General features: G+C 55.1%; 6 protein-coding genes across 6 annotated transcripts; 4 read left to right on the top strand and 2 right to left on the bottom strand.

Annotated features, from left to right (window-relative positions):
- Positions 1-109: 109 nt before the first annotated feature.
- GCG54_00015533 (Acyl carrier protein) lies at positions 110-729 on the top strand (the record flags this gene model as incomplete). Its single annotated transcript, XM_045415315.1, has 3 exons — positions 110-355; positions 477-606; positions 683-729. The coding sequence occupies 3 exons, from the start codon at positions 110-112 to the stop codon at positions 727-729; spliced, it is 423 nt and encodes a 140-aa protein (XP_045259313.1).
- Positions 730-2,085: 1,356 nt separating this feature from the next.
- GCG54_00015532 (uncharacterized protein) lies at positions 2,086-4,516 on the bottom strand (the record flags this gene model as incomplete). The annotated part of the gene is made up of 3 exons (XM_045415314.1): positions 2,086-3,588; positions 3,818-3,936; positions 4,291-4,516. 3 exons carry the CDS (start codon positions 4,514-4,516, stop codon positions 2,086-2,088), a joined length of 1,848 nt encoding a protein of 615 aa, XP_045259312.1.
- A 7,010-nt stretch (positions 4,517-11,526) lies between these two features.
- GCG54_00015531 (uncharacterized protein) lies at positions 11,527-12,314 on the top strand (the record flags this gene model as incomplete). The annotated part of the gene is given in 2 exon segments (XM_045415313.1): positions 11,527-11,754; positions 11,772-12,314. The coding sequence occupies 2 exon segments, from the start codon at positions 11,527-11,529 to the stop codon at positions 12,312-12,314; spliced, it is 771 nt and encodes a 256-aa protein (XP_045259311.1).
- Positions 12,315-15,516: 3,202 nt separating this feature from the next.
- Positions 15,517-17,469, bottom strand: GCG54_00015530 (MFS transporter fsa7; the record flags this gene model as incomplete). Its single annotated transcript, XM_045415312.1, has 4 exons — positions 15,517-16,095; positions 16,147-16,792; positions 16,856-16,981; positions 17,039-17,469. The coding sequence occupies 4 exons, from the start codon at positions 17,467-17,469 to the stop codon at positions 15,517-15,519; spliced, it is 1,782 nt and encodes a 593-aa protein (XP_045259310.1).
- Positions 17,470-21,132: 3,663 nt separating this feature from the next.
- Positions 21,133-23,044, top strand: GCG54_00015529 (Monooxygenase aurF; the record flags this gene model as incomplete). Its single annotated transcript, XM_045415311.1, has 5 exons — positions 21,133-21,169; positions 21,232-21,404; positions 21,620-21,864; positions 21,930-22,056; positions 22,085-23,044. The coding sequence occupies 5 exons, from the start codon at positions 21,133-21,135 to the stop codon at positions 23,042-23,044; spliced, it is 1,542 nt and encodes a 513-aa protein (XP_045259309.1).
- A 1,960-nt stretch (positions 23,045-25,004) lies between these two features.
- GCG54_00015528 (putative pectate lyase F) lies at positions 25,005-26,006 on the top strand (the record flags this gene model as incomplete). The annotated part of the gene is made up of 6 exons (XM_045415310.1): positions 25,005-25,212; positions 25,265-25,416; positions 25,480-25,578; positions 25,633-25,686; positions 25,754-25,788; positions 25,841-26,006. 6 exons carry the CDS (start codon positions 25,005-25,007, stop codon positions 26,004-26,006), a joined length of 714 nt encoding a protein of 237 aa, XP_045259308.1.
- Between the last annotated feature and the right edge of the window lie 273 nt (positions 26,007-26,279).

Raw genomic sequence — 26,279 nt, 5'->3', positions numbered from 1 at the left:
CTGCCACCCCCGAACGAACCATCTCGCATCCCCCCAACCCGACGCCAGAGCTCTCGCAAAGCTTCGCCTTCCTCGACCCGTCCGTCTCCCTCGACCACAAACCAAAACCATGTTCCGCACAGCAGTCCTCCGTTCCGCGGCCGCCGCCTCGCGCGCCATCCGTCCCGCCGTCCAGCAGTCCGCTCCCCTCGCCCGCAGCTCTCTCGTCGCGCCCCGTGCCGCCTTCGCCCGCGCCGCCCCCAAGGCCGTCTCCGTCCGCTTCTACTCTGCCGCTACTGGCCTGAACAAGGACGAGGTTGAGGGCCGCATCTTTGCTCTGCTCCAGGGCTTCGACAAGGTCAACGACCCTGCCAACGTACGTTGCCCCTCCTGCCATCACCACCATCACCACCACCACCACCCGTCAAGACCGACCCAATTGGGTCGCGCGGGAGCTTCCAGACACAGAGCTGACACTCATTCTTGCCTTTGCACAGATCAAGTCCACTGCCCACTTCGCCAACGACCTCGGCCTCGACAGCTTGGACACCGTCGAGGTCGTCATGGCCATTGAGGAGGAGTTCAGCATCGAGATCCCCGACAAGGACGCCGACACCATCCACTCGAGTTCGTAGCACCGCATCCCCCGTTGTCGCCGCAGCTGGCACCCGTTAGGAAGAATATACTAACCCCGCCGAAACAGTCGACAAGGCCGTCGAGTACATCCTCAGCCAACCCGATGCTCACTAAATCCAAACAAAAAAACAATCACTCTTCTCCGCTAAACCCGTCTCCCCGGCGGTCTGTACAATTTTAGCCCTGCCCCCGACATCGACATCGCCACTCGCAACATAGAACCGGGAGGGGGGTGACTTACATGAGAGAGATGCGGCGTCTGTGGCTCTTTCAGCTTATGAAGGGACGAAGGGAAAAGAGAGCCGGAGGGCTTTACTTTGGCCGCGATGGGGTGGACGGTTCGGTATGGTAGCCCATAACGCGGTGCTTCTCCCGCGCCTCGAACGGCAATGCGACGCTGCTCTGCATGTTTGATCATGTCTGGAGCCCGCCCGCGTGGCCTTGTATTAGTGTATAGAATTTGTTCGTCAACATTGGGAGCCCCTAGTGATTTGTCTGTCCTGCAAAAAAAGGCGCCGCTGTCCTTCACGTCAGGTGTTATCTCTCCAAGTCTGATCGGTAAAGTTCGGTATTGGTCACTTGGGCAAGCCGAGGGTTATGTACGTTTCGTGACGAACATTCCTAGAATCCCGAGCACGGCCATCACTACTTGTTTGCTAGGTGAAACCAATCTGATAAGATACAACGACAACAGCTTTTGTATATAGTGGACGATAATTAGACGGTGGTATCAGCTTTTCCTCTTCCAAACGTCTCTAATGCGGTGCCGAGTCACACAGCCTGCCGACCCGTGACGAGTAGACGCTGGCCATGTTCTATTCCACTTTCAGAAAATCCAAGAAAAATAACGACTCGCAAATGCATGTGCCAACCTAGCCTAACCCTCCATCATCTTATTTTAACCTCCCCGTTCCCCACGTCAAATCAAGCATGTACGGCCTCCCTATACAATCATTCCCTGAAGACATATCCAAGAAACCCAGTCTCGACCTGGCCTTGGAGGTTATGCTTCCCATCAGTCAAAGCCAATATATCCTCCATTTTAGATTTTAGTAACGAGCGAAAGCAGAACGGCCCGGTGCAGAGCTACTGCCGCCGGGCACATCCATCCTATTACAACCTCCGAGATCCAATCCGTGTAAGCCTAGAAGAAGGAGGGGGGTAAAGAGACGATAAAACTCCAGCAAACTCCCTGCCCTGTTGTTGTGTAAACAGCCACCCCGTAGATTCCGATCCCTTGCTATGTCCCTTGATTTTTGAAGACCGGTTATTTTCGTTTTCCGATGGCGATTTTTATGCCAATGCATGCTATGAAAGTCGTGGCTGAAATTTGAGTCGTAGAGTGTCGTCAGGGTGTGGAAGGGTCAAGAGCAGACCCGGGGCGCCACCGAGTGGGATGGCGTTCCATCCGTCGCTATGCATTTCTCCCGGGTGTTGTTGTCCACGTCCTTTTTGGAAGAAAGTATCACATCAACGTCCACCGACCGTCTCGACGCTGACCGAGGGTTCCCGCTGCTCCTTGGCGAGGCCAGAGGTAGGGGTAGCGTTCTTGCCGGAGAGAGCATTAGCGTAGCTCCATCCACCTCCGATGCCGAACCCGGCAGAGCCCCGCTTGCGAAGCCTGGCGGAGGATTGATCCTCCTCTTCCTCCATGTTGAACACAAAAGCGGGGTCCTCCTCATCGATCGGGGTCGTGTACCGCCCGGTGACGGAAGAGCTGATGGACCCGCTCGAGACATGGCGCTCCATGACCCGCTCCCGCTCCTTGCCGATGGGGCCGGCACCGTTGCTGGGGCCCCGGCCGGTGGCCGCCAAGGGGTGCAGGTGCGGGCTGGCGCTGCCGTCGTCGCCCAGACGGGTTCGCTGCAGCTGCTGGGTCAGCGCGGACATGGACTCGCTACCGGCACGAGATCCAATGGGGCGGGAGGACAAGCTGCCGTTGCCCATCTCGTTGGAAAGGACGGAGTTGCGCAGGGGGCTGCCGACGTGCCCAAAGGCTGAAGGGCCATGCTTGTGGAGCTCCTCCTCCTTCTGGCGTTGGAACAGAGGCCCCCAGCGGCTCGGGCTGGCTCCGGTGATGGGGCTACCGAACTTGGTCGCATTCTCGCTTCCGGGCTCGCCATCGATAGTCCGGAGGGAGCCCCGGCGGGCCTTCTCGGCAGGGGTCAAGAGATCCTGCAGGTTCTGGGGCACGTAGTCCTCCTCGAGGAAGGCGAACTCGGCCTCCCAATCGTGGTCGACGGTCGTTTTCGGCATGCTCGCGCTGAGCATCTTGGGCTTCGCGTAGCGGCTCGAGTGCATGGCCCGCTTTCCGTAGTACTCCTCGCCGGACATGGGCTGGCTGGGGGGACTGCTGGATGCGGTGACGTTGGCGGCGGCCAGGTATTCGCTTCCACCGAATGCAGAGGTGTGCAGCATCTTAAGCGTCTCGGAGGTTCGGGAATCCTTGGCGTTGTTCAGCGAAGGTGAAGGCGACTCGAGGCCGAACTTTGACGGGACGGACGAGGGCCAAGGACCGCCGGGGAAGAGGGCGGCGTTGGAGATGCCCTGGGAATCGAAGGAGGCTGGCAGGGGCGCGTCGAGGACGGACAAGCCCTTGGCGTTGATGGGCGAGAGGCCGAGGCCGAATCGGGACGCTTCGTCGTCGCGCGGGGAGCCGTAGTTCGAACCGGGGTGGGAGTAGGTGGTGTCGATGGTGGGCAGGCCATTCTCGACGCTGGGCTGGCGGCCCAGCTGGTGCTGCCGCTCATCACCGTAGGGGAAGGCGGAGCCGTACGAGGGGGCGCCCTCGCGGTAGAGACCCGAGGTGAGGGCGCTCGTCGGGTGGTATCCGGCAGCGGAGGTGGGGTTGATTCGGCCGCCGAGGGATATGGGAGAGGTGCCGATGGTGACGCCATTCTTGCCGTAGTTGATGCGGCGGCCGTCGGGAAGAACGTGGATATTAGCGCATTTCGGACCGAACTTGCAATTGCCCTGCGACGACGGTTAGAATGGCAACGGTGGAAGACGGAAGACATGGGTGATTGAATGTGACATGTCGCCGAGATGGCGGGCACGGGCGTAGAGGCAGGCGAATGGTCTGTGTGACCGAGGGGCAGAGCAAGATTGCGGAGGTAGGAGGGGCTGGGGGTGAGGGGGCCGCATGGGCGACATTTCGCGATGTTTTCCGCTCGTCGTGACGAGGCAACGCAACGCAACGCACCTTTGCAAAGTATTTGCAGATATTCTCGGCGGCAGCCCCTAGATCGTGAGAAAACGGACAGGCATTGCCGGCCTGGCAGGCGCCTTGACGAAAGAATTTGCATGGGACGTGGGAGGTATCTGTAGGGCAGAGGCGAGACAGGTCAGCCATGGACAGAGAAGAGAGACAGATAGACAGAGATAAAGACTGAGAAAGAGAGGTTGACGCAGACGGGGGAGGGGAGGAATGTTGCTCAAGGACGGGTGCGGTGCGACGTGTTGCAGAGGAAGCGAGACGGGGGCGGCGGCATTGAATGACGAGACAGCTGGCATGTCATGGCGGAGGGTCGATTTAGAGGGGCGAGGGTATCGTGAGGCGCCGTCGACGTTTGCAGACAATGCACCGTGCCATACACCGACACCAACACCGACCTCGTCACCGGGAACCTAGACAGAGACGAACAAGAGAGAGGACGAAAGAGAGCGGTGACATACTGGGTGGGCTGCGCGGGCCGTCAAACCTGTGAGCGGCGGCGACAGCGGCAGAGCCGGCGGCGGGGGACGCGACTGACGGCATCGGGCTCATCATGGGGCTGGAGTGGCCATTCTGGGATTGTGGTTGGTGCTGCTGCTGTGGCTGTTGCTGCTGTTGCTGCTGGTGCTGTAGGTTGAGGCTGCCATTGCGCGCATGGCGATAGTCGGAGCCGTTGGGCGAGGGCATCTTGGGGGGAGGAGGTCGACGACGACGACAACGACGACGACGATGATGTGGAGGAGGGAAGAGAGCGGCGGCGGTGGTGGTTATGGTGGACGGGAGGAAAGGTTGGACGAGGCACCGGTTGAAAAGTCGCGGGCTGCGCAGGCGGGACGAGAGGGGAAAAGTGGACGCCCTGTAGCAGCAGCAGGTGGTGGCGCCCGGGGGAGGGGAGGGGAGGGGGTCCAGTGCTAGGTGGTAATAGCGGGCGGACAGCGCTGTGGCCGGGCAGATTGATACGGGCAGGTAGGTGGAAGAACAGCGCACGCACTCAACTGACTGGCGCTGAGCTGTTGTCCTGCTTGAAGGGACGAAGGCGACCAACAAGACGGTCTTTGGTACCTGGCTCGCCAAAGCAAGAGGAAGGGCGGCGAGAGAGAGAGACAGTCTAGACCAGTCCGCGCCGTCGGTACCTGGGCACGCAATGTGCGTAGGGACAGGGTGTGAGTGTGTGTGTGTGTGTGTGTGTGTGTGTGTGTGTGTGTGTGTGTGTGTGTGAGTGTGTGTGAGGATGCTGGTGGAGGGGAGGGGGAGGAGCGAGGATGACGGCAGGCAAGCAGGATGATGGGCAGCGACCAGGGCGAGGGAGAGCAGCCCGAGAGAGGACGACGCTGCACTAGACCGAATCGTCCAAGTAAGTAGCTGGGGGTGAAGTCGCCGGTACGATCGGTGCGGGCGGCAAAGGCGGTGGTGGTTCAAGGATGTATGTGGTAGATGGAGGAGGTGGCCCCTCGGTCAGACGCGGGTTTGGCTGCTTTGGCTCGGGAGAAGACGACGGCGATGATGAGGGGGGAGATTAGGAGCGCAACGGCTGGTGAGCTGTGTATCCGTAGACGGCTGGCTGTTGATGCTGATGATGATTTTGATGTCAATGTTGTTGTTGTCGCTACTGATGCAATGAGCCCCAGAGTCTATCACAAGACGAGGGACGAAGGAGCCAGCACCAAGACCAATGGAATCCAAAACCGGGGTCGATGCTGCAGCTGAAGCCGTGCTGCGACCGAAGTGTTGGATGTCTCGAGTCAGCCACCCAGTGCGGTTCCCTCTGCAGCAATGGGATGAGAACCTGTGTGGATGGCAACCCGACGACGCAAAGACAAGAGTTAGAGAGAGCCGGATGGACGCCCTGGCAGAGAACACCCGCGAGAAGAGGGAATCAGTCAGTGTCGGCAACAACAAGAAGTGCAATGTGATGCAGTGTAGTGTAATGCGTAGTGTGTAAGGTAGTGTGTGGTGCCGGTGTCTGAGGCGGCACACGGGGGCGCGGCGCGGCGCTTTCTGTATGGAAGCGCAGCCAAAAGACGATCGATGCCTTTGGCTAACAAAGGTAGCGCCGTGCTGGACTCGATATCCGTTGCTTTGTACTTTGTCAGGGACAGCAGCCGGGCCAAGCAGGGTAAGAGGGTACCGAGTGAGCGATGTGCATCTGATGCGACGCGATGTCTCCCTCTTATGCCTGGTCTGCGGGCGGATAGACGGTGCGGACGGGCGGCCGGGCGGGATGCCCAACGCAGGTAGACACCCAGATAGATAGATATGCACACGATAAGGATTCGAGGAACCCCAGGATGTTGGCCGATGGCTGTGAAGACGGGGGCCTTTTGGAGACCTAGCTATTTGGCGGATGGCGCGAGTAAGAAAGTGTAAGAAGAAGAAGGTCCACAGAGATCGGATGGACTGAATGCGAAGAAGAACAACAACAACAGTAATAGCAACACGAGAGAGAGTGAGCCCGATGATGGCGGGAGCTGATACCAAGATACCGCGAGATGAGGCAATCGGCGAATCAGCTGCGTGCTCTATGTCGTGCCTGGGCCTGTGAGGTTGGAGATTAGATCAAATGGACGAGACAGGCGACCTACATCCCCCCCGTCCATCCATGTAGCCATGTAGATAGGTACACTTGGTTCAGAGAGAGAGAATCCCCGCCGGTTCAGTGGTCATGTACGTACCCAGACACGGAAATGCTCGTCGACTGCCGGTTACCTGACCTGGCCTTGCCTTGATTTGCCTTGCCTTTCTTTGCTTTGCCTTTCTTTACTCCAGGCGGCAAAACGGACTGCGTATCTGACGGGCGGGCGCCGCTGTGGGGGTTCGACCGTCGCTGTCGCTGCTGGCTCGGCCGACGCTCTGCTCAGGGGTCATCTCCCACCGCTGGTGGCGTCTTGTCTTTCTTGAGGGGGAGCCGACGAATGGCAGCAGACTGGGGACGGCGAGGATACGGATGACTGGTGGTCGAGAATGCCTAGCTACCCAAAGTGTTTGTTGGTCTTGGGTCCAGGTGATGGGATGTGATGTGATGGTATGGGCGAGGCGAGACGAGGCGCAGACGGGAGCTGGCGGCCACTTCAACGGCGCTGAGCTAGGCACCTCCTATTAATAATTCGACTTTGGTCGTCGTCGCCAAAGTGAAGAGGCAGCAAGATGGAAAGAAGGGTTTATACAAGCTCAACCATGACTTTCGGCACACACGGGAGCGTCCTCATCATATAAGTGAGCCAGCCTCCATCGCAGATGCATTCGCCTCAGCATCCCCCCTGCCCGTCAAACACGGGGGGCCGCTCTCTCACTCGCTCACCGTGACTTACATGCATCAGTTGTGATCAAGGGACCATCGTCATGTCTCTTCTCACACTCGGCCTCGCCTGGAAACCCACACAATACTTCACGTCATTGCAAGTCATGTATCCAGAGCCGTGCTACCCAGCCCGTGAGTACACGCCTCTCCGTAGACATCGCGAGTACCCTTTTTTGCCCATGTCCATGTCCATGCCCATGCCGCCATCCACTCACTCGCCGTTGCCTGCCTTCCTTGCCTTGTCCGCCAAGCCATACCGCATGCCGTGTTAGTCGAGCCTCACTCCGCGGTGGCTAAGACATTTTCTTCTCGTACGAGCAAACATCAATGTCATGTCCATGACCCGTCGGCGGTATTCCTCGCGGTGCAGCCTACATGCGTGCATCAGACCCTCGTCGATGTCTCTTATGCCTGCCCACTCCCCGACCGGCCCCTCAACTCGACCCCTCACCACCACAACAGCATCACCACCACTACCACCACCACCATTACCACCATCCTCCCGACCAAAAGACCCAAGGTGGCGTGCCTCCATCACGCGGCGGCCCCATGATGCCCCGGCGCCCCAAAGTTGCTCCATGCCCTCGCCCTCTCTCTCCCTTTCTCTGCCCCCCTCAACCATCGAAGCCCGTCCTGCAGCACTGGGACAGCAGCGCCCTCCAGCATCCAAAGCCCGATCTGTGAGTTTCCGGGGAGGGTGATGAGGGCTTCGTTGTGATGGAGGACGCCACCAATGTTGTAGCGGACTGGGTGGGAATCAAGGCCATCGCCATTGGGGGAAACGGTCGAGGGAGAATAAAAAAAAAAAAAAACCGGTCAGCCGCGCTGTTGGAGTGTGGTTGGAATGCGGTCGTGATCCTCGACCTATCCCGCACCCTCCGTCACTGCCGGAGTTCGGGAAGAGACGAGCCAAATAGAGGTGTCGTCGACAAGGGGTGGATGAGAGAGAGGGCGTGAGATGGACGAACTGGGGTGAGCGGTTGGATCGTCCTTCAACTCCCGGGCATTCACACCATCACCGCGCTGGGGTTCAAGAGAGCCGTCGTGATTGACCCTCAGCGTTGATGATTCCGGACCATCCAGCGGACTTGGCTTGGATGATTCTGGCGAACATCATGTCCCATCCGGGAAGGACCCTTGACCGAGGTTCCCTCTGCTAGACGTTTGAGGCCAACCACCACCGCCTTCCACCGCATGTCATTCTCGATTCCCATTCCAAATGACCTTGACTGCATACTGCGACGGCATCCAACCTACATACACACATAGCAGAGACTCCATGCAAATGCGGCCTGGATGGGGTTGACGCCGTTTGGCTGTCTGTGAGACGGTCCACCAAGGTAGAGTAAACTGTGTGACATGACGAATTGGCGCCCAGTATTTTGGGAACTCTCCGGGCGTCTCAAACCTCTGCTCCTCCTGTACGACATCGGTCATTTTGTGTCTTTCTTTTTCTTCTGCCTCTAGTTCGTGAACCAACACGCTCTCTCCCCGCCTCTTCACGGCTCGACGTGCTGCGTGCGCATGTAGGCCGTATGTCGACTTTCGTGCGATGATGATGTGCGTTTACGGACCAAGACACACGAGACTCTGAAGCAATCTCAAATACCCCGTTCCAGAAGAGACCAAGACAGACTCAGATCTGGGTTCACCTTGGGCGTCTGGCTGGTGGAAATATCCGGGCCTAATGCGCAAGCCATCGTCAGCGACATCGCCAATCAAGGCGCCTACCGGCCATCTTGGAGCTGCAGGTCTCTATCTCGTCCGCTTTCTTTTTCGCATCTCTGATCTCGCATCCGCCGCCGCGTCGACATACCCTACCTGCCTACCTACCTGCGCCCATCGCAAATGGCAGATCCGTCCCGGTGTCTCGCCCGTCTCTGCCTGTCCAGCGTCACGGGTTCGTATCCCAAGGCTAATACATACATGCCCACATACCTGCATACCTGCATGCTGCGCGTAGGTACAACCCCAGCCCAGGGTCCCATCGACAGACATCAACACTAAACAACCTCACGTCGAGAGTCGCATCGAGACCGTCACTCGTCGATCGCCAGTCGCCAGTACGCCCGCGATGTTAGTCAAAACGGGGGACGACCATGCACACAAAGCACCCGCAGTGATCTCAACCCTGACTTGCCTAACCTGCCATCTCGGGCAAGGCGCAGACCGCGCGAGTACGCAGCAGTCGTCGTCGCCGCTCCAGCGTTGCAGCTGTGCGACGTCAAACGCAACGCGACGCGATGCTCCCACCCATCCAGCGCTCTCCCCTCCCCCACGGAGACACACCCGCAGCTTGCACTCACTCGTACACAGATTGGCCTACCTTAACATACACACGCGCACATGGGGGACTGACTCTACGTACCTACCCACTGCATGAGAGGTATGTCACTGTATGTCACTGCCACTGATTGCAGCCCCAGCAGCCTGAAAGTGCCCGACACCGTCAGTTGGCGCCTCCCCAGAGACATGCATACATACATAATACATACAGACAAGGACGGGATAGACGAGAGACAAGACGGCAAGATAGAGTTAACGCTCGCTGCAGCAGCCTCAGCTGCAAAGCAAGAATACTCGCTCGCAAACGGACGATGCCCTGCCCTGCCCCTGCGAGACCGGCGTGCTGGCGGGATGCATGTCTCGACTTCTCTGACTTCTTGGACGGATAACGTCCTGTCAGTTGTTGCTTGATCTGTGCCTTTTTGACGTCTGTCGAGATGCCCACGCACCGGGGCTCGTCTTCAACAGCATGGTGCATCCGGCCAACAGGCGCCTCGCCAGCCCTGGGGCTGGAGGTCCTCGGGTGGGATTGCCCAGCCCGATTCTCGGCCGATGGCGTCCCCAGCACCCGACGCATGTCTCGAGCAATTCTCCCGTTGGACCATCATTCATTCTATCGATCAATCAATTAACGTGGATCCAGCCAGCCAACAGACCAACCGACCGGGCTGAGAGCACTTTTGTCATCCATATTCTCGTTTCTATTGCCTGTCAGCTTCAATATGTGTATGTTCGTTCTTCGGCCTGCTTCCCTGTCCATCATGTGCGATCATTCGTATGCACAGACATGTATTTGGCTTTAGTCGAGCGACATAATTAGCCAGACAAACAGCTAGGTATCCGTAGACAATATTCAACAACTCCTTTCACAGGGGGCTGTCGTCATCACAGACCCGGCCGGCAGTGCCTCCTCCCACTCTCTGATCTTGCTCCATCTCGTCCTCCAGGCTGCTGCACTCTGCAGGTCTGCTCATCCCGGCCCTCCTTGTGGCTGGCTTCTCGCTCTATCTCTTTCTGTCCGTCTCTCTGCTTCTCCCCCTCCCATGCCGTGGTCAAACCTGCATCATGCTCTTCTTTGAGACGGCGTTGCAGCCTCGGCCAGCAGCCACCCGTCTTACCAACTCTTTTCGGAACGCGGTCAACCCCAGGTGGCTACCCGACGACAGCTGCCTCTTCTCGGTGAGCTGCGACTGGTCTCTTCGGCTCTGCCCCTCTCCCTGGAGTCCCGGATGCCTCCGGTAAGGCAATCAATCATTCAATCAGTCAGCCAGCCAGCCAGCCGGTGACCACAGCAGTCACAGGCACACATCCGTTGGCTGCCGGCCAAGACGAAATCGTACCTGTCGTGCTCCGTGTGCTCTCGCACAAGCTTCCCCCGTGGGTTGCGGGTGCGCCGTCACATCGCACAGAGATGGGATGCCCGGGAAAGGTCCGATACTGCAGGAGGCTGTTGCGCCAACGTCGTTCAAAGCAAATCCTCCTCCTCCTCCTCATCCTCCTCGTCGCCGTCGTTGTCGCCATTAAACCACGATACATACATACAGTCACGCCCGCTTCCACTGCGCGCGGCCCGCATCGCATCACGGCATCACATCGCGCTGCCTGCACCGCACCACTGATTGCTTGATTGATTACATTACGTGCTGATCCCTGCAACAAAACCCCATCCGCTTGTCTTTTTCCCATCTTGACCCCAACTGCTGCGCAGCGGCGTGCTCATGCCCATGCCCACCCCTCCCCCCGTGCGGCTTGACGCCCCCGAGTGAAACATCCTGGGCAAAACGTCGACGCCCTCTTCTTCCGATGGAAACTCATCTGAACCATGACATACCGTTTGGAGACTGACTTGTGGGGCGGCCCGCCGACTGACAACCGCAGAGGCGCATCTCGCGTCTGCGCCAGAAATTCATGTTCCATCTGTTCAAACCGACTGACAGCTTGGCTCACCTCACATCTGTCTGCCTGTCTGCCTACCTTGTCTGTGTTCAGACCAAGCTTCCAGACGCCCTCGAATCGACAGGACATCCCCAGCCTGACGGACAGTCTTCCAGTTTCTCGCAACACCATCCACGCCCGTATTCCAAATCAGTCGCAATATTCTGCATCATGAATCATGGATCACCAACAACACGCCCACAGAGGCACCTTCAACCACGCGCCGTCCCCTCCTCCATCCAGCCCATCATTTGCCATGCTCACCGCTCTGCGCTCCGTGTCGTCCATTTTCAACCACGCCAAGTTCTCGCTCGACACCACCAGCAAAGCCGCCTGCTCTGCATCGACATTCCCCGATCAAGCCACCCTCGTCCTGGTCTGGACCAGCAGGTCCCCTTTCGCCCTAGTCCACGCCGCCTCCAGACCTCGCCATGCACTCGAGACGCAAGACTCACGCTCGCTCAGCGCAGCAAGGGTGCAAGGGTTTCCATTCCCTACGCCGATCCTCCCTCAGCCTCCCCGCCGTTTGCTTTCAATATCCTCCCAGGACTCATCCACGGCCAACCCCCACCCTCCAAGACGACCCCTCCTTTAGCAAACAAGGACGCTCCTCTCCAGTCTTCCGTCGTCTCCGTCCCCTCCATCTTCGAGATGGCCCACGCCCGTTTGGGTCTACCAGCCCTCAGCGTTCCCCCTCGACCACAGCAAACGGTCGTCGTCGTCGTCGTCGTCGCCCTGCCTAAGCCGTGTGGCGTCGCGTCAAGTGGCTCCGTGCGCTCGACGACTTCGAGGTCGTCCCGTCTCCTAGTGGTCGGCCGCCCATATCTCATGTACAAGGACGGACGGCTATGTATGCGGCCGGTGTCACTCGCAGCAGTTCGCAGCCCGCCCTCCCGATGGTACATCCCGATGCCACAAGCACGACATGTCCTATTCTTTCGTCCGTCTTTTGGCTCTCGGATGTGATTCGATTCCTCCCCAGCGGGAATCTGTGGCCCAGGTCTGAAGTTAACGAAACGCTTTCTCGGATTCACGGCGCCTGCATTCTCCATCTTTGACTATTCGGTATTGAATGGCGGTCACCAGAGCGGCCGCATGGGGAACATGTCAGACAAATCACGACTAGCCTCCGCTCACCCTTCCCGATCCTCCACACCATCACGCTCTTCGTCCTCTCCCAGCACCCCACACTCTCGATCTTCTCTCATCCAAACAGGATATCACAACCAACGCTTCTCGTATTGTCCTCCTTCCCCTTGTCCCTCCACTAATCACTGCCGCATGACTTGCCCCTTAGCTAAGCTCGAGGCCTCGCCACAAGTCTGCTCGCGAAGATCCCGGGCTGCTCTTCGCGCCGGTACCCCATATTCTTGCCATGCTGACGGCACAAGCCACGTCCAGCCACCGGACTAGTTTGAAGCGTAGCCCTACGACGGCGCCATGTCAGACCTAGTCGGTCGGTTCATCTCTGGGTCGAGTCGAACACCAAGCCAGCTTACACATGGCATGGATGCTACTGGCTGTATTTCTTCTTGTCCATCTGAAGGTCTCGCGCTTCTGCTCCTCTGCGTTTGCTGTAATCCTCCGCAATTGATCACCTGGGGGGCCCCTTGTCATCCACAACTGCCATTCCGACTTCCGACTCCCTCGCTCTGAGCGAATAGAGACACCCTGCTGTTGTCTTATGCTTAACAGAAATCCCGAACCGACGTCCAGCCAAGTCTCTGCGGTGGCACTGACCCTGCCGTGGGCTGCCGTCGACAGGGTGTCCTCCAAACAGGGAACCAGCTGCTAGTCGCAACACCATCTCTATTGGCAAGCTCCATCTCCCACACCCTCTTCTGCGAGATCGTCTTGGTCTAGATATCTAGAGAGCGCATCACCCTCGAACCCCATGATCCCCACCCACCCATCCTTGCCGGCGCGTCCCACTCCGCCTTCTTGTGGCCTGGCTGGCATACCACGATGTGTTCTCTCTCCTCTTGGAAGCACGCCGGTAGTCTCGGATCTTGCCCTCGCGACGCGTCGTCGCCCGCGTAGCTGCGTCCCGTCGTGATACGAAAGCTGTCCGCCCCAAAACCTTCAGACACATCTCCACTCTGGTTGTAGCGGAACGGTGACATTCCCGCACGGCTGCGCCAGCCTAGGGAATCGGGGAAGTCCCTTTGACGAACCTTGAAGTCAAGGGTGACTGGGCCCTTTTTTTCTTTTCTTGCCAGCCTTGATGGGGCCTGTCTGGTCTGCTGATGAAGGACGGAGGAACTGTTGACCACCGCACGGCGCGAGCCTCCGGGGCCACTCGAGGCCGTGCCATGCTGAGGCAAGTCCCGGTCACGCCCCCAACTCCAGGAGCATTTGTTCCCGTCATCTTGACCTCATATCAAACCGATATATTGATATGCTGGTATCCATTCGTGGCTGACGGTGGGAGTTGGGCACGGGATGTGGCGCTCATCAGCCACTCAGTCCCGAAGGTCGTCGTTGTGAGGGTTGTCTCTTTTGTAAAGCCTGTTTTTTGTTTCATGCAAGAAATCGTTCGGCGCCGCCCAATCACGGCGCTAGCTGCCCAATACCCAGATCAAGCCACAATCCAAAGCCCTGGGATCCAGACGGAACTTCCTCTTGGCAGCGGCTAGGCGGTCACGGACGGTACGCCCGTCTGCGTAGCAAGCTCGAGGGGGAGGAGGGAGGGAGGGGGGTTGTGACTTGCCATGTGACTCAGACCTACGGCCAAGCGGTGTGGATGGATGTCTCAGAAGCTATGTGCTTTTCTACGTATGGTGTGCGGAGACGCGTCTGCGTCTGCTCGGGGCTGGGGAGCCGCTGCCGCTTCGTATTATCGCAGATAAGCCTGTATGTCTTTTTGCTTTGCCTGCCTGCCGTCTGCTGCCATCTCGAGTATGCCGGACTATCCTCAACCTTGGTTTTCCAACAGCTTGCAGGCGAGGCCAAGGGAACTGCCGGGGCGACTATTCCCGATATAATCCAGTGTGGCCCGCTAGTCTATCGAGAGAGCTAGCCCGTAAGTACAAATATGCCATGAAGGTCCAGTCGGGACTGGGCATTACACCGGCACTGTCGAGATGCAGCTCTCTGATTTGTCACGACGCTTGTTTGTGTTTTGGTCAGCTGGACTTGAATATTCTCGGGAGGTCGCACAGTTTCAGCTAGGTGTCGTTCGATGTGGACTTGCCCACCCCCTGATGACTTGTTTTACGATGTGCGTCTCCTCGGGTGCGAGGAAAAGAGGCTGGTGAGGTCGTGTTTTCATGGGGTGCGACTCGCGATGGTTTCCCACGACGGCAACCAGCATGACGAGAGGATGCGGATGAATCCTGTAGAGCAGCGCTACTGGAGGAAGAACTTATTGGTCTGCGACAGATTCTCAACAAAGCTTTGAGGGGGAGGGTGAGAATGTGCTCGGCAGCTGCTCCAAGGGCTTGATGAGGAGGCAGCCGGATCCTCTACGATCTCCTCACCTTCTTCGTGTTGGTGTTGTTGTGCTTCGCTCATGAGACGAGAAGCCCCTGGTCGGTGGCAGGTCTTGTCAACTGGTGAAGGCTGGCGAGGACAAATGTGTCCAAAGATGACCTGTCGATTAGGAAATACTTAATCCACTGGTAAGGAGGGGGCAGTGGGTGGAGGCAACGCCGATGGGCTTTGTATCTCTGGAGACTGCTGGTTCTGTTGTCCGGACCATAATCCCCGCAATCTGAAGTTGACGTTGAAGCTAGAGGGCTATTAGACTCAGTAACATCTTGCTAATACTTGCAGTTGTACAAAGAGCTCATGTATTCATCTTCACGCAGTGCATAGCACCTTGTGAATCTTGACAAGTCACTCAAGGACTCGGGGCTTCTCTACAAAGAGACTCTCTACTAGACATCACAGCTGGAGAGAAATTATAAGCTATTCAAATTTACTTACGGTCGTCCAAGGTAGATACAAGATCCTGGCTTTCGTGACCGGGTATTTGCCTGTGTTGCCAAATAATTCTATCGTATCTGGCGCTCTGTCTACTGCATGGCAGACACTTCCATTCAGATGGGAAAGAAGATCTGTCGATCCAGCTGCCACAATCACCCCATTTCCTTTGAATCCCGCTATTCATGAAGGAATCTATTGATTTTTCTATGACGCACAGTCTAAAATGCTGAGCAAACATGGTCTAGTAAACACGGTGGGCATATTTGCCCCTGATGAGCTCCCCTTTTTTCATAATCACCCAGGGTATCGGAGCCATAAGCAAAGCAAAAGCAGCAAGAATCGTATTCCCCCACCCCAAACCCAGAGCGTCGTATAACGGGGGTCCTGCGAGAGGAAGAAAGGCCCCAAAAATGCTCCTAAAAATTGTCGAAGCGGCGAGAGCTGACGCAGCGTGCGTAGTAAATGCATCAACCAGATACGAGGCCAACGGGCCAAACACAAACAAGATCCCGACCCCAACAATAAAAGTTCCAATCATCGGCACCAGCCAAAACACCCCCTTTTCTGCCGTCCAACCGTACAGCAGAAGCCCTGCTGGTATCACCGGCACAGCATACGCCATCAAAGGAAGGCGAAACTCCGGTCTTCGGGCGGCATGCTTCTGAGATAGTGATGTAGCTACTTTATCCCCCCAGACAGAGACAATAAGGGTGCCGGTCACTGTACCGATCCCGACACCTATGAAGGTGAGGCCGGAAGAGCCTGCGGAGAAACCGTACTTCTCAGTGAAGACCATTGCTACCGTCGTGAAAAAGAGGTACTTGCAAAGGATTGTCAGCTAAATTTGAGACGAGGAAGGCGGCTGTAGTACCAAATATCCGTATATGACTGCAAAGTATGCAGACAAAGAGAACACAATGGGATGAAGTATCAAGAGCCTCAGCGGTCGTTTGATGGCCCGAGAGAAGGCCTTTTGGGGCGAGACGCCGTCGTCTAGAACCGAAGTGTATCTGGGATTTCCCGCACGCTTTCTCGTCTTTTGCGCTCGTTTCTCGAGCAGAGCTTTTGCAGAGGTTTCCCTCAGAATCAGAAGCATTGCGAGTCCAACAGCACCGGCCTGTGATACGAAGCCTTCGTCAGTGACGTTGTCTTTTGCCTGTTGTACAGACAGCTCGTGCCAACCTACCATGATGCACAGCGCCCAAAAGATCCATCGCCAGCCAGCATACTCCGCCAAGAAGCCGCCCGCCGCAGGCCCCAGAACTGGTCCGAGGAGCGGCGCGAGAGAGTATACCGACACCGCTCTGCCCCTCAGCGCTGGAGGTGCGACGTCCGCGATCGTGCCGCCCCCGATGGACAGCGGGGCTGCACCGGCACATCCGCTCAAGAAGCGGAATACCAGCAGAACCCCGAGATTTGGCGAGACGGCACAGGCGGCATTGCAGGCGAGAAAGAGCACGTTCGAGATGCTGTACGCTGGATATCGTCCGTAGAGCTCCGACATGGGCGCTGCTAGTCTATGCGTCGTTAGCAGATGCCGCGGGGCCGGGGCAGTTCGTGTACTTGTGGAATACACTTACACGGGACCGAAGACGAAGCCCAGATTGAAGATTGAGACAACGAGCGAGGATAGCACACCATCAGGCGCGTTGAAGTCCTTCAAAATCTCTCGGACGGCAGGGGCAGGCATCGACGACGCGACCGCTCTGGGATGTAATCAGGATAAGATATTTCCAAAGAAGATAGTCGGTTGCATTACTCACGCTTGTAGCGTCAAGATGCTCACAAGCACAATCTGAATCCACCTTGACACCATAGCCCAGTTCATCGGATTCTCCGGATCGTACGGCTTGTTCCAGTCCACTACGAACTTTTGTGAGGCCGAGTTTCTCTTCTCTCCCCCCGTCACGCTAGAGGCATCGCTCGCCCATGTCGAAAAATAAGGCGATCGTTGTGATTCGTCATCGTCGGGTATGCTGCTGAATGCAGCGCCCATGTAAAGGCTCAGCTCGTCGACGGGCCCTGGAGGCCCATTTGCACTTAGTCTAAACCACGAGAACCCTGAGGTTCTTGCGGTCTGTGGTACATCACCCCAGGAGGAATCTGATTTCCGTTTCTCCACGGACACCGGAGGCGGGTATTGAGGCTCACCCTCGGCTGATCTGATCGAGCCGCGATCCTCTTCAACAGCCATTTGTCGCTGCTATCGCCTCGGGGCCGTATCTCATGAGATCATCACACAAAGAATTGGACAAGATTTTACGAGAGAATCAATGGTGGCGTTGGAGGAGCAAATGTCAAATGCATCGTGTGCAAATGGCTTGGAACTTGCAAATCTCAGCAGCACAGCAGAGATCACAGTCTTTGTTTTCGGGCATAACCGCCCTTGCGTTTCAATACCAACCCACTTGCCGCAGCCATACGGTCGTTTAATCAGTGTAAGGCAGACAGCTGCTATTCCTGAGAGCACTGTGGTGTTGTATGTGACGCGGCCCCCACTATATGAGGCACAGTCATCTGTTCCAAATAGATTCGATGGCAGCCTCTGTGGCTGAAGTCGGCACAGCTATCTGTAGTCATCGAATGCAATCGTGCGGGCATGACCGAAACTGGCTTAGAAAGCTGTGTTAACGACCAGCAGGCAGCTGCGGTTGGTGACACTAGATGGCCCAAACTCCCCGACGACAATGCCGTTTAAACCGAGTCTGACAGGTTGGGAAACGGGATACCAACGTGACATGAGGTTCTGGCCGCTGTTGGCGCGGTAGTAAACTTCAGGCCCCTGTTTCAAGTTGTCCGAGACTGAATCGCACATGGCCTTACCAATAGCATGGAAACTTCAACGTCAGCTGTCACTGCCAAGACAGACCTAGGGTCCCTTCTCTCAATTCCGATCATAAAAGACCACATAAGTATCGGTCTCCAAAATCATTCACCCTGAGATGCAGATCGCATCATTGGTGGCATGGCAGCTCGGAGAATGTAAGTATGCGATAATGCCATCCAATATGAAAAGAAAACTCATAGCGAATTACAAGTATGAGAAAATCGTATGCTATGGCTTCCGACGTTGAAGTTGGCTGTCGAGCATTGACTTTGGCAAACGCATTTTGGCCCTTGGTGACTTGAGTGTGCATATGGAGCGTTGGCAGGGCGACTTCACATCCAGCTCCAGTCACATGCAACAGACCATTCAAGGTGTGTGAGTTTGAATGGTCTTGTCTGATGGATTTCACTTCTCGTCGAATAATTCTTCAAACGCCAGGCGTGGGCTTGTTGTGAGTGCCCAGTCTTGGCCTACTTAACACAAGCCTGGTAGGGAGCCGCAATACATGTCAATAACTAAAGAAAATGCTATCATCTCTTCCAGTTTGCAGTAATCATTCGACATTCGCTTCAAACAAGTAACTAATGAGAAATGAAGGAAAGGATCATTGAGGAGGCTGAGGTTCACGGCTTCCCTCCAAAACACCCAAAGCCTTGATCTCCTAGATTAAAGAAGAGATTGAGGAGAAGAGCTGAACAACGATTTGAGATAACCGGTGCCTGCCAAAGGGTGCTCCTTCTTCTTCAGAATGATTTGGAGATCCTGCCTTTCCAAGTGTTTGTGGTGCGCACCTGCCGCGCGCGTCGAGGCGATCCCCACGTTCTGGATTTCACCTCACTCGTATCGACTATAAAAAGCTTCCTCTTCTTCCTCGACCTCTCGCAATCTTTCTTTCTAGATAACACGTGGACGTCGCAACTGAGCAGCCTATCCAAGACATTCCACCAGACAGAGCCGTATTACTGAGATCTCGAAGCCGATCTTCCTGTTAGTCTAGCGATACACAAAGCAGGTAAGAACAAAGACGAACTTCCAAAAGGAAAAAAAAGAAATCCGCTGACCAGAGATAAGATTCCAGCCAAGTTTCGAGCAACAGCATCGCTGCCATAGGAAACGCAGGCAGCCGTGTTGCCGACGATGTCAAGCCTAACAAAGGCGAGAAGCCTCGTCTTGACAAACCCCCCGCTGCTGCCAAAGCCAACAAGAAGCTCAAGACTCAACCAAGCAATTCGAAGGAATCCTTAGAACCAAATGGGGGAAACGCACCTTCATTGTCGCTGAGTTTTCCAACGCTGGCCACAACACCTCCACAACCACCACAGATCTCGCCCGGTATGCCTTCCAGCAGACGAACGATGGGGCAAACAGAACACGCACAGTCAACCCAACGGAGAAACCGAGGCAGGAGGGGGAGGACGAGGAGGACGACAACGAAGTTACTGGCAAAGGCATCAACTCTTCGCAGATGTGGGAAATGGCCTCAGCCATGCCAGCAAACCCTATCGGAGTGCGACGATTCACCGAAGAGGAGCGGGGTCAGATCATGGCCGAATACGTGCGCATACTGGAAACAGTTCCGCCTAGGCTTCGCGATCGAGTCCGCAACATATGGATTCTGAAGCTGCTCCGCGACGCGTTTGGCAAAAAAGCTACTAAGGGTCTGACGGCTTTCGCGCAAAACATCGTAGCTGGGGATGCTGCCAGAACGGTCTATCATGGCCTCGATCTGGACGTTCTATACCTCGGAACTGGCATTGATGCAGACGTTCATTATGGCTTAATATGCCAAGTCACCTTGTCAAGGCGAGAGTTCGTTTCTGGGTGGGTGGTGTTCACAGATATTCGTCAACCTCGCTTCGGCGAGCAAACTTGTCACGGCGCACTTCGATCAAAGCGAGCTCTGATCTCTCATCCTGGCGGTCAATGATGACCCAATCGACATCCGTGAGAAAGGGCTGCTGACGAACCTCGTTGTCGAGATTGGCAGCCTCTTGGGCATGCGCGACGATGTTGGCAGTGCTCTCAGCTAGGGTCAGATGCATGACAGCCAGATGGAACACGCTGAGGCGGTGCTCCATCAACAACTCTGCCGCCAAAGTCTTAGCTAGTTCGTCATTGCGTTGTTTGGTAGCCTTCAAGGCGTGATTGAATTTTGAATAGAGTGGTTGCCAGAGTAAGCGCCTGGGGCTTACTAATGATCTTCCGCCATTATTCCGGTTCATATCCCAATGTCAACGCTGACAGCAGCGCGCACAAGTTTTCAGAAGATTGAGGTCATGACATCGTCTTCAGAATTCTGCTTCAGTTGATATGTGATCAGCACCGGAAATGTCAAGGAGGCGGACGACGAAGGCCGAAATGCTTTCTGTGGGGTATGCAATTCACTTATTTGATGCTTAAGTGGGCAAATATTTTGGGAACACGACATTCGGTCGATCGTCCATGGATTGTTAGATGTCACATGAGCTGACACATGTGACAACATGACGAACCTGGCCATCCGCGCGCCTGATAATCCATGCAGCCTTTTCTAGTCATCCTAGCGTCTCAGCGCGTCAGCTACAAAAGGAAATCCTACCTGTATTGTCACCGGTCCTTTATGGGTAGGCTATAAAATGTACCAATCTACGTGGAGAACGGCTATTTACTTTAACCTCGAAGCTCGTTGCTGCCAGCCAATTCAAAAAGGATTCTGACGTGGCCACTAACAGCTCATTAACAGAAGGCCTACATCAATCGATACTCATGGATTTGAATCCTATCAGTAGGATTACGGCTTACGGACTTCCTGATTCGACTATTCCTGTGTCAGTCTGCTTTAGTGGCCTCTCCCTGTGTGACACAGTAAGATAAGGCAACGGCGATCCCGAAGCTTGGGCTAGACGAGCATCCCGTTCTCTTGATGCCCGCGTTTCGTCAATCCGTTGCTACCTTATGTAGATAAAACTCGTCGTCGGTCTCTGGCTTCTTCCCGTCTCGTTTTGTTACATTGACAACCGTTACACTGAAGACTACTGGGACTGTATCACCATGACGGAAGGTAAAAAGGTTGCGATAGTCGGCCTAGGTGAGTTTTGGTTTGAAGGGCACAGGATACCCTTAGTCCCTTGAGCATGCTGACAAGCACAGGGGCGCTTGGTCTCGTCGCCCTCAAGAACTGCCTAGAAGAGGGGTTCGAGGCAACGGGGTTTGACCGCATCCCTTATCCGGGGGGGCTCTGGACGTATACGCCAGAAGACCGAGTCTCTGCGCTCCCAAGTAACATGAACTGCTCCTTCTCTGACAGAAATGAGATTGATAACGTGCGATAGCAACCGTCGTTAACATCTCAAAGGAAAGGGTGAGTCTGCTACCTGCCCACGTGACCAAATGGTCATGCTGACGATCTGCACCAGGGATGCTTCACAGACTTTCCCTTCCCAGCAGGTGAGGAGACAAACATCTTTCCATCATTATCCGTGGCCTAGACTCAGTGGCGGTAGAAGTTCCAAGCCTTTGCTCCGCCGGCGATATGCAGAGGTACCTTGCCAGCTACGTGGAGCACTTCAACCTGCGCCCTTCGATGCGCCTCAGCATAAGCATCACTCGTGTGTACCATGATGAAAGCGCCAATAAATGGGTGATTAAGATAGATGGGGCCCCCGACGAGATGTTTGACAGAGTGATCATGGCGACGGGTCAAAATCATACGCCGAAATATCCTGACATTAAGGGAATTGATCTATTCCAAGGCGAAAAGCTTCACGCTAAGTCGTTCAAAAGGTAAGTTTGTGACGCCGACGACCCATTTCCAAGCTTGGAGTTGCCCGTACTGAAGTATCTTTGAGCCCCGAGGGATTCAAGGGTAAGGATGTCTTGATCATCGGCCTGGGCAACAGCGGGGCAGACACAGCGACATCTTTCGCCGGATACGCCAACAACATCTATCTATCACATAGACATGGATGCCTAGTTGTAAGTTGCCCCTCGGTCCACACCCCAGTCAGTATTGTCTGACATCGTGGAGTTGCCCCGCGTAAAAGAGGGCAAACCCATCGATCATACCATCAACGTCCGTTACGTCACCTGGCAGCGCGTCTTCGAGCGTTTCTTTCCCAGTCTAGTCGAGAAGCTTTTCAACAACTTCGGCAAGAGACTCCAGGACGAGGCTTTCAACATCCGACCCGAATGGAAGCTGTCCCCCGCGCCCTCCCTCAAAAAGTACCTGCCCCTCATCACGGACAATCTTATCGATTCCTTAGAGAGCGGCGCTGTCCGGTCCGTTGAAGGCGTCAGCGGGGTCGTTGGGCCCAACAAGGTCGAGCTCACCGACGGCAAAGTCATCAAGGTAGACACGATCATCTACTGCACTGGCTACATGTCCGACTTTAGTCTTCTGGACCCCGAGTATGACCCGACGCGCGAGACCACGCCAGATTGGGCCGCCGCTAGAGGTTCGAGGGGCAAGCCGCTGCCGAGACTGTATCAAGGCGTCTTTTCGCTAAGCCACCCACATTCTCTGGCCTTCCAGGGTGCTGTGGCGCTCACTATGGGCCAGTTCCAGATAAATGACCTATCTTCGATGGCGGTGACGCAGGTGTGGAAGGGCAGGTCGGCCCTGCCCCCTCAGGAGGAGATGGAGCAGGCGGTCGATAAGCACCACGCCTGGATGGTAGAACTGGCTAGAGAGGGCAGCGTCCTGCCGCAGACGGTCAACCCGTACCAGTGGGCGGACTGGGCTGACCAGACGGCCGGCACAGGCGTGAATGAGTACCTGGGCTGGGGGTGGAAGGGGTGGAAGTTCTGGTTCCAGGAGCCCCGATTCTGCAGCATTCTCATGGGCGGCGTCTACAGCCCGCACATCTACCGTGTTTTTGACGGCAAGAGGAAGAGGTGGGGTGGAGCAAGGACAGAGATTGAGAGGCTGTACAAGGTGGCGAACGAGAAGCCTAAGGTCAATTAGGCGAGAAGGGGCTTTGGCACCACCAAGACATACCGGTAGCTAGCAATATCACTGGATTTTACCGAGATTTTTCTTTGAATTCATGCAAGTTAAATTTCATATTATTCGTTGAAATATTTTATTACAGAGCCCCCTAAGGAGCCAACTTGTAGGCGCAACAGGGATCCCTTGAGACTAGCAATCAGCATTTGAAAGCTGGGTGTACTTCACTGTCAGAAGTGAGACGTGAGTAATGCGACGTTGTCTTGGATTTAATGCAAATCTTACCTCCTCCTGGTCCTTGGTCATCTTGTGTGGCAGGCGTTGGACCTGATTCATGGATGAATTGAACCGTACCTCGAGAGGATCGAAAGTCTCGAGCTAATCTGCGGGTGTGCTCTTGACCTTTTGGGCGCATAATCATTGTACACGTTGATTCACGCTGTATATGAGTTGCGAGGTTCTTTTATAGTAACACTGCATTGCATACTTCGTGGCCTACCTCTGGCGCAGCATTTTCTCAGACTGACTGTGAATGCCAAATGACTATCTGGCGAATTCATGGTATGCCTGTAGGCCCCCACGTAGTCGGGTTGTGCCTTTAAATTGACTCAAACACCATACTTGCGTAGCACATTGCTGTTCAATGGATGATGGATTCTATGTGAACCGTGAAACAACCAATCACCTTCAAATGGCCCCCAAGTTGGGCTGTAGTACATTGTCGTGGCTTTTAGAATGTTGAATGCTACTTGTTAATCAACGTTGGCCCATGCATAGATTACTTCTTCATGAGTGAAGGATGCCCTCAGGCTTACTGGCTTGCTGCGACTGTCGTTGCTCCAAGCTTTGTACGACATGGTATAATTATCGCTCGCCTGTATGTGTATAGTGTTCTGAAAGTATGAAATCTTTGCAAGAGGCAATGAGAACTTCAATTTGAGCAGGCACGTCGACCACCGCAAAGATGGGACAGCGCTTCTGCCACGACGAAGTTCAAACGCAGAAGTTTTAACCAACGCTATCGCGTTAACCGCGGGAAACCTGTGCGAGACATACTGCGGAATTTAGGAACCAGGTCCTGTATGTAGGTATGGGAACGAGAGCCACGACTCAGCCCTTGCAGATGATACTGCATCATGCTGGGTGCAGTGGATGCATGTGTTCGGGCGCCACTCGACAATTAAGGCAGTCCACGCGAATACATCCCTGCTTATTTCCGACTATCTCATGATCGACTGGTGCTTAAATGTGCTTAAAATTGCTTGAATGGCGGGGTTGATAGCACCCCGGCAGCTTGTGGTGGCAGTCCGCGATACGGCCCCAGTTTCGGTGGCGGGACGGACAACTCCTGGGAAATATTACTGGGGGAAACCTGCGGGGCCGGGAACCGGACCGGGGCGCCCATTGTTGGAGAATTTCTCCGTCCACATGGTCGTTCTTGGCACTATCAATCAGATAATGTGACCTCTTTCCAACTGCCATGGTTGATTTCCAATTAGATCTTGGCATCTTACTTCCAATGCAGGGACAGAAAACAGAACAAGTTCAGTTGGCGGTGACTAGACCTCAGAGTAGGATCGTTGCCCGACGCCTGTCTCTTTCATGGCTGTTCCTTTGGTATCTCTATCTTCCAGCCAGCTTGCCTGTCACATCACGGCGGTTCCTTGAGCGACGATTCATCTCATTGGGCCGGCTGTTCAACATCTTGGTTGTTATTCATCAGCGTAGGATCCGGAAAACCGCAATCCATTTCTCACGAGTTTCTCACAGTTGCGTTCCTTCGGGTTTAGTCCACCAATGATCGACGCATGAAACACCAGCTTGTTTTCATGGTCAGAAACTGTTCAGAGATCAAGTCTCCTGCGCTTGTCTATATAACGGCTCCGGAAGAATCACTTCTGTTGGATCGTAACTCACCACCACGGACTTTGATTCCAATTTGACTCGACTTCTGCATCAAAGACATACACAAGCAATCATGTACTTCTCAAAGGCAGGTGTCGTGGCTCTGCTGGCGGCTTTGCCGTCCACTCTGGCTTGTCTCGGCTACGAGGGTGGTCTTCCCACTCCTACTAGCACCAAGACCAACAGCAAAGTCATCGAGGTGGCAGCTGGTGCCACATTCGATGGTGGCTGGGCTAAGTATGACCGTGGCTCGGGTGCCTGCAACGATCAGGCCGAAGGAGGTGAGAAACTCCCCGTACAGCCATCAATAGCGTTTCTCACAAATGTCTGCAGGTGACGCCGATGCCGTTTTTCTGCTCCGCAGAGGCGCAACCTTGAAGAACGTCATCATTGGAAAGAACCAGGCTGAAGGTGTGCACTGTGACGGACCCTGCACCCTCGAGTTTGTTTGGTTCGAGGATGTCTGCGAAGACGCCATCACTGTCGTAAGTGTCACTCGCATGTTTATGTTGTATTAGATGAGAATGAAGTTTTGACACCAAATGCAGAAGAATGACAAGAGCGGCGACCATACTTGGATAATCGGCGGTGGCGCCTACAAGGCTTCGGACAAGATTGTCCAGCACAACGGCTGTGGCACTGTGAACGTAAGTTCTTAAGGACCCTGATGACCTTTATTTTGGCGCTAAAATACATGGTAGATCATTAACTTCTACGCCAACACATATGGCAAGTTGTACCGCTCTTGCGGAAACGTAAGTCAACACCATCGATCCGATCAACACCACAACCCGAACTCACGATATATATTTAAATGAACAGTGTAGCACACAGTGCAAGCGCAATGTCTATGTCGAGTCAATCTCCCTTTTCCTGTTTTGCAATGATATGAAGCCTAACAATCAGTAGGGGAACCACCGCGTACAACGGCGGCGAGATTGTCGGCATCAACTCGAACTATGGCGACACCGCCACCCTCAAGAACGTCTGCACAGACGCAAAGGTCAAGTGTCAGATGTACAACGGCTGTGCCGGTGGCTGCGAGCCTACCAAGTCGGGTGTTTGCTCTGGTTAAGACTCGCTTGTGCTGTCCGACATCATACCCCCCTTCCCTCCAGCAAAGTCAAACCCGGCCTTTCCTTCCTGGGAAAGAAGTTGTTACACGCCCTCGTTTCCTTCCTTCTATATGGCAGACTTTCCTGTCAGCAGTTTGTTTCTTGTACATACAGATCTCAAGATGATCGCCTTCACCCGGCGATCAGTGACGTATACAGCCTTTTTCCAAGAATGATGATGATCGTCTTTTCCCATGTTGATGTGCAGCAAGCCTTTATTTTATGTTCATTGG

Source organism: Colletotrichum gloeosporioides (assembly GCF_011800055.1).
Source record: "Colletotrichum gloeosporioides strain Lc1 chromosome Unknown consensus_79, whole genome shotgun sequence".
In the NCBI taxonomy this organism is placed as follows: domain Eukaryota; kingdom Fungi; phylum Ascomycota; class Sordariomycetes; order Glomerellales; family Glomerellaceae; genus Colletotrichum; species Colletotrichum gloeosporioides.
Note: the sequence above shows the minus strand (reverse complement) of the source record. Positions and strands in the feature narration are given on the sequence as shown.